At 54.4% G+C, this 6097-nt stretch overlaps 4 protein-coding genes across 7 annotated transcripts; 1 reads left to right on the top strand and 3 right to left on the bottom strand.

Annotated features, from left to right (window-relative positions):
- Positions 1–560: 560 nt before the first annotated feature.
- On the bottom strand, positions 561–1025 carry KVP18_004092 (uncharacterized protein; the record flags this gene model as incomplete). Its single annotated transcript, XM_067956391.1, has 1 exon — positions 561–1025. One exon carries the CDS (start codon positions 1023–1025, stop codon positions 561–563), a length of 465 nt encoding a protein of 154 aa, XP_067811802.1.
- A 594-nt stretch (positions 1026–1619) lies between these two features.
- On the top strand, positions 1620–4194 carry KVP18_004084 (uncharacterized protein; the record flags this gene model as incomplete). 2 transcript variants are annotated; one of them, XM_067956370.1, is given in 2 exon segments in its annotated part: positions 1620–4107; positions 4121–4194. In XM_067956370.1, the coding sequence occupies 2 exon segments, from the start codon at positions 1620–1622 to the stop codon at positions 4192–4194; spliced, it is 2562 nt and encodes an 853-aa protein (XP_067811783.1).
- On the bottom strand, positions 4195–5013 carry KVP18_004098 (uncharacterized protein; the record flags this gene model as incomplete). Of its 2 annotated transcripts, XM_067956402.1 has the most annotated exons (5): positions 4195–4224; positions 4253–4342; positions 4370–4443; positions 4472–4582; positions 4611–5013. In XM_067956402.1, 5 exons carry the CDS (start codon positions 5011–5013, stop codon positions 4195–4197), a joined length of 708 nt encoding a protein of 235 aa, XP_067811811.1. The 2 variants fall into 2 exon arrangements, with proteins under 2 accessions (XP_067811811.1, XP_067811810.1); XM_067956401.1 differs by lacking the exons at positions 4195–4224; positions 4253–4342; positions 4370–4443 and having other exon boundaries at positions 4489–5013.
- Positions 5014–5109: 96 nt separating this feature from the next.
- KVP18_004093 (uncharacterized protein) lies at positions 5110–5938 on the bottom strand (the record flags this gene model as incomplete). Of its 2 annotated transcripts, XM_067956392.1 has the most annotated exons (2): positions 5110–5229; positions 5258–5938. In XM_067956392.1, the coding sequence occupies 2 exons, from the start codon at positions 5936–5938 to the stop codon at positions 5110–5112; spliced, it is 801 nt and encodes a 266-aa protein (XP_067811803.1). The 2 variants fall into 2 exon arrangements, with proteins under 2 accessions (XP_067811803.1, XP_067811804.1); XM_067956393.1 differs by having other exon boundaries at positions 5222–5938.
- Positions 5939–6097: the final 159 nt, after the last annotated feature.

Raw genomic sequence — 6097 nt, 5'->3', positions numbered from 1 at the left:
ACCGCCAACGTGGCACGTGACTCAGAGACAACCACCGCCAACGTGGCACGTGACTCAGAGACAACCACCGCCAACGTGGCACGTGACTTAGAGGCAACCACCGCCAACGTGGCACGTGACTCAGAGACACGTAACGGCTGTTTTAATGGTCGTCTGCGGTTTCGACCTATAAAGTTTTAGACTTTCGCATGTCCTAATCTTTGAGACAAGCATATCCACAACGGAGCACTAATCTTTGAGACAAGCATATACAGGGGTGCTTCACAACGGAGCACTAATCTTTGAGACAAGCATATACAGGGGTGCTTCACAACGGAGAAGTCCAGCGTTAGCTGTGCAGAGGTGAAACAAAAAGTGGACGACATGGGTATCGATCCCATGACCTCTCACATGCTGGCAGAGTAGGTTACATCTGTTGAAATCTCAACAGAGACGGAGAACTATAGATGTAGAAGTTCTTAGCCCTAAGGCAGAAGATGTGGATATATAACTCCGCTGGGAGCACGACATTAGTTGCTACAATAGTCCTTGCACATAGATCCGTACTTAAGAAGCAACATCTACTTCGCCATCATCATCTTGACAAACTCCTCGTAGTTAATTTGCCCGTCGCCATCTACGTCAGCCTCTCTGATCATCTCATCGACCTCGTCGTCTGTAAGCTTCTCCCCCAAATGCGTCATGACGTGTCTCAATTCAGCTGCAGAAATAAATCCGTTGCCGTCCCGGTCGAACACTTTAAAAGCCTCTATCAATTCCTCCTCTGAGTCTGTGTCACGTAGTTTTCTAGCCATGAGGGCTAGGAATTCAGTGAAGTCGATCGTTCCGTTACCGTCCTGGTCGATCTCATGAACCATGTCGGCGAGCTCCGCCTCGGTGGGATTCTGGCCCAAAGACCGCATTACAGTTCCAATCTCCCGAGTGGTAATGGTGCCATCGCCATCGGTGTCGAAGAGAGCGAAGGCCTCTTTGAACTCCGCAATCTGCTCCTCAGTGAGCTCCTGTTCCACTCGAGTGTCTCGCATTTGAATAGATGAATAAAATCATCGTAATTGTGTCATGACTCGTTATGACTTGCGCCCACACTGTAGTTGTTTAGGTTCTAGTCGTTCGCTGCAAACGGTGTTTGATGTAGTTTTTATCCCTCGAGTGTATCGATCGAGAGGCTGCCTAATATTCTGGGCTGCTCCCGAGGCTGGCGCAGCAGCAGTAAGTAGTCCTGCCAAGGAAAGGACGGCAGCTCACCTGCCGGATGCAGCAGTGGCACGTCGTCCAGCCCAAGCTGCAACATCAATCGCGGAACGCGCATTCGACTCTGGTTCAGTTCTGACTTCACAAAGCCTTTCCAGACGGTCGATCGTCTCTGTGCTGCTGCGGCATTAGCTCTCCAGGATGCCCAATCGGGCGGTGCTACAGTACACTGAATCTTGGGGATCGTGCTTCTGAACGTTTTCATTCGGAGACCACTCACATTCTGCGCTCCCCTCTGTTCGCAGTAGGTCTGGAAGCTTATCGAGGCCGCCTCAAGTGCATCGTGATGCTCATTTGGAGGCCCTGGCGGACACTCATCTGAATTGTCGGATGGCAAGCGGTGCAGGCGAGTGACCCCCGGCTGACTCATGACCAGCAACGGGGCCACCAACGGTTCCGAACGTCCAACTGATACGCGCATCGCGAAAATAGGCATTATGGAGCCTGCCACTCAGTTCCACGACCTGCGCGCGTCTGGCTGTGTGAGCAAGTACGCAGAAAGCAAGGGTTTCCAAAACCTGTCTCCTGTGCAGCGTGCTGTCATCCCCGAATTCCTGAGGTGCAAGGACGTAGTGGTAGAGGCCTGCACGGGCAGTGGGAAAACACTGGCGTTCCTCATACCGTGCTTCGAAATGCTTCTTAAGGCGCTGAAAGGTCGGTGGGGGCCTCGGGAGGCCATTGGTGGGGCCTTCGGCTACTCGTCGTCGTCTGAGGACGAGGCTCCTACCCTGGATCCTTTCAACGTGTCTGAGAGGACAGAAGGTAGTGGGGCGGTGTGCTTTGTGGGATCAGTCATTCTGGCCCCCACTAGAGAGCTCACGGCGCAGATTTCAGAAGTTGTCACGGAATACTTGCCTTTCGTACAAGCTGAACCATGGGGCAAGCTCCTGAGGCACCTCTTGCTCTGCGGAGGGCGCTCCCTAGAGCAGGATTTGAAGGCCTTGCTTCGTGTACGGTCCAGCCACGGCCTGTGTATGGTAGTCGGCACACCAGGCCGAATTTATCAACTGTTCAATCGAGAAGACGTACGCATGAGCTACGACTACTCCTTCCAACGCATGGAGGTGCTGATTATGGACGAAGCTGATCAACTGCTGCAGTACCCCAACTTCAAGCTTCACCTGGACTGGCTACTCAAGCGGGTCCCCAAGATGCGGCGAACGGGCTTGTTCAGCGCAACCATGTCTAAGCAGCTGGCAGGCGTGGTGCGTGCCGGCACCAGAAATCCCTGCTTCGTCCGCGTAAACGTGGGAATCAACACAGAGGCCGTACAAGAACTTAGCTCCGCCATTGAAGTCTCCGCGGCCGCTGAGACAGAGCGGGCAGGCACAGAATGTGGAACCGAATCCGACAAGGAGGGTAGCCCTGAGAAGGAGGGCCCAGAAGACCGTGCAGACTCGGATGAGGAGGGCAGCCCAGAAGTCGCTGCAGACTCCGATGAGGAGGGCAGCCCAGAAGTCGCTGCAGACTCCGATGAGGAGGGCAGCCCAGAAATCGCTGCAGACTCCGATGAGGAGGATGACCCCGAATCTAACTCCTCACTTGATAGAACGGGCGCATTAACGTTCGACGAGTTTGTATCTGTGAAGTCCAAGAAGGACGTAGTTCATAACGTTCCGATAGGGCTTGACTCCCGTTTGGTTGAGATCCGTTCCACTGAAAAGGTTCCTTTCATGTTGAAGCTATTCCGAGTCCTAATGGGAGAACTAAAGCAGTTGAAGGTGCTCGTCTTCTGCAGTACGGCTCGGGAGGTGCGCTACTATCATGCTCTCTTTCAACGAATGGTAGTTGATGAGCAATGGATCAACAACCTGGCAACCATGTCAAAGAAACGCAGAGATACGTTCTGTCGTCAGGGTGGCTACGTCTCGACCACTGCCCCAGATCAGCTGAAATTTTTTCAGATCTTCCGCGGGCGCACGCCTGCACAGAGAATGCAGGCGCTGTCCCGGTTTAAGAAGGCCCGCTGTGGCGTAATGTTGGCCACCGACATTGCTGCCCGAGGCATCGACATCCCAGATGTCGACTGGATAGTAATGACGTCGCCACCTGGGGACGCGCTGCAGTTCGTGCACCGTGTCGGGCGTACGGCACGCGCGGGGAAAACGGGGTCGTCACTACTGATGGTAGACCCAGATACCGACTTGGCCTTCGTAGATTTCCTGAGGAACCGCGGGCTCACCCTAAATCCCTTCACGGACCACCCATACCACGCGCTGCTGGCGAGGTCCATGTCTATCGGCCTTCCGAAGATGCTGGCAGACCATGCCTCCGTTATCAGTGAACTGGAGTCTACTGTATTTGTTCGTCCCAACCAACAAAAACTGGAGTCCATCGAATCCTTGGACGACCAAGCCACATCCGACTGTGCCGTCACCGCTGCCGAATGCAGAATCGTCAGTGCTTGCCAGCGCTTCTACGCCAGCACTGACCGAGCGTTCTTCAACCGTTCGGAGTGGGCGTTCATTGCTTTTATGGGGGCTCTGAAGGAACGCAATCTGCAGTATGTCTTCGCCATTTCCAAGGTAAACATAGGCCTTCTGGCTAACAGCTTTGGCCTTCTGAAACTTCCGCGTGTCAAGGAGATTCGTGGTAAGATGATTGCGGACTTCCAGACACACAAGATGGACTACTTTTCCATACCGTTCCCGGACGTCAAGACGGAGGCAGACCGACAAGAGAAGCTTGAGGGGCAAATGGAAATGATAAACAAGATTCGTGCGGAGAGAGAAGTTCAGAAGGATCGTCTAAAAAACAAGCGTCCGGCCGAGCTGGCTCTACGCCCGACCTCAACGCAGAGAAAACGCATCAGACGTCAGAGAGACGAGAAAGAAAAGCAAGAACTGGCCGACGATGGTAAGGTTTCCAGATCCACACAACACAGCCCGAGCTATTCGCCAAGGCAGAGATATCGACGTAGGCTTGAGAAAACCTCGGAAGTGATTACTTGCTCTTGTCGAATGCTAACACGAACTGAATGTGTCCTGTACAGATGTCTCACCTGGCACACTAGCATAACAACAGTGACTCCTAGAATGTCCATGACCACCTGAATCGCAGCGCTTGCGTGAGCGGGGTCTAGACCCAATCGCTAATTGGTCAGCCGTCGGCAGCTCACCTTAAATGCAATCGGCATTACCGATCCCATCGCAACGCCAATGACAACGATGAGGAACATAGAGACTCCGATAGCTGCGTCCTGCAACCGACCTTCACGCACCTAGAACCTCGTAGAGGTCATGGTCGAACAGCATGACGCGGATGAGAGCCACGATGAAGAGTGCGACACCCATAAATAGCGCGGTGCTTATTTGCTCCGCCACGAACAGCGCTGCATGTCAACAGCTGGGCGTACGCACTGGCGTTTTGACCAACCACGATGTTCCCAAGAGCCAGCCCTCGCACGCCCAGAACCACGCTTTGCCCCCCTGCGTTGCCACCCGCACCGACGAGCATCGTGAGGAAAAGCACCACTGCTGTGTGATGTTGGATCATCCCCTCAAAACGTCGGAGTATGAAGGACGACACCGACTGGAACAGCAGGAGGCCCACAAGCCATCCCAACCGGGGCCAGAACTTCTGCAGCGACTGCACGTCGTCGAAGTCCACGTTCGGAGGTCCCTCGAGATCGAGGCTCGCTGGCGACAGACGAGCGCGCTCCTGAATGTCAACGTTCTCTGAGCAATTCCCTGCGCGTCCTACGAACTGCTGGGCGATGTCGTCCTCGGTTTTGTTGGACAGTCGGAAGGGAGAGACGTGCATCTGCGATTAGGTCATTTTACACAAGGAACGGCGACGACGGACAGGAAACGAATCACGACTGACATGTCTTTTGACCACACAAAACGATTTGCTGCCCTAGGCATGGCCTCTGGAGGCTTGAATGTAACGCTGGTCGTCGGACGACGTGTCGGCTGCAGGAGCCAATGAGCTGCGGCAGCGAAGCAGCACGCTCATGTTCTTGAGGGACCTAGAGACCTGTATGATGTTCGGTATCGCGCCTCACAAATAATCGCCTACGCTTCGCGGGATGTACTCCCTCGTCCTCGAGCTGACGTTTTCTTCTTGGGTAATTCTCCCACAGGGCCCGTTCCATCTCCGCAGCCTCTTCCCACTCATTTCTAACCAAGTAGGCCTCCTCTGCTTCCAGGGGCAGCTCGAATCCTAGCCGCCGGTGAAGCTCTGCGTCCCCCTCAGAGTCATCATTGTAGGCAGACTCCTCAGCTTCGTCATCCAGCCACCTGCACTGGCCGTCTCCCTCCGTGTCCTCGGTCTCCTCATCACAGAAGAGGGGAGCCTCTGCGCCGTCGTCAGACTCAGATGCGCTTGCGACAGAACCATGGTCTCCAGCACTCATGGAGGCTTCGCTGAAAAGGCAGTGGTCTTCAGGGCCCTGCCTTTGGCTGGAGGATGCCCTCTTGATCACTTGCTGCAGGCTCACGTGGAGCTTCTGCACCTTCTCAGAAACCTCTTCAACGTCTCTGTGCGTCATGGCTTCCGTGACACCTAGCGCCCAGCTCCGCAGCTCGACGATCGCCGACACTACGACCCGCTCTGCTTCGCGAAGCACGGCCATCCGCCCTTGAAGGCCAGTGAAGTTCGACAGCGGTACGGCCTGCGGTCGCGGCGTGTCGGGTTTGAGCCATTGTCCAACAGGCTCCAACGGCAAAATCTGAGGGGTCATCATGTGTGATTGGTGAAATATCAGAGGCGTTTTCACCATGGACGCTTCAGTCAATCTCTTTAAGTTTTGTGCTTGCGCATGTATTCCCCCCAGAATCCGAAGACTTTGGTTTTGCATTGTGATTAAACGTTATAACTGTGGGGTTCAGTACGGTTGGTGCAT

This window comes from the organism of the source record quoted next, assembly GCF_019968955.1.
Source record: "MAG: Porospora cf. gigantea A chromosome Unknown PgA_NODE_191_length_30072_cov_347.276, whole genome shotgun sequence".
NCBI lineage: Eukaryota > Apicomplexa > Conoidasida > Eugregarinorida > Porosporidae > Porospora > Porospora cf. gigantea A.
The sequence above is the reverse complement of the archived record's forward strand: the minus strand, read 5'-3'. Positions and strand labels throughout refer to the sequence as shown.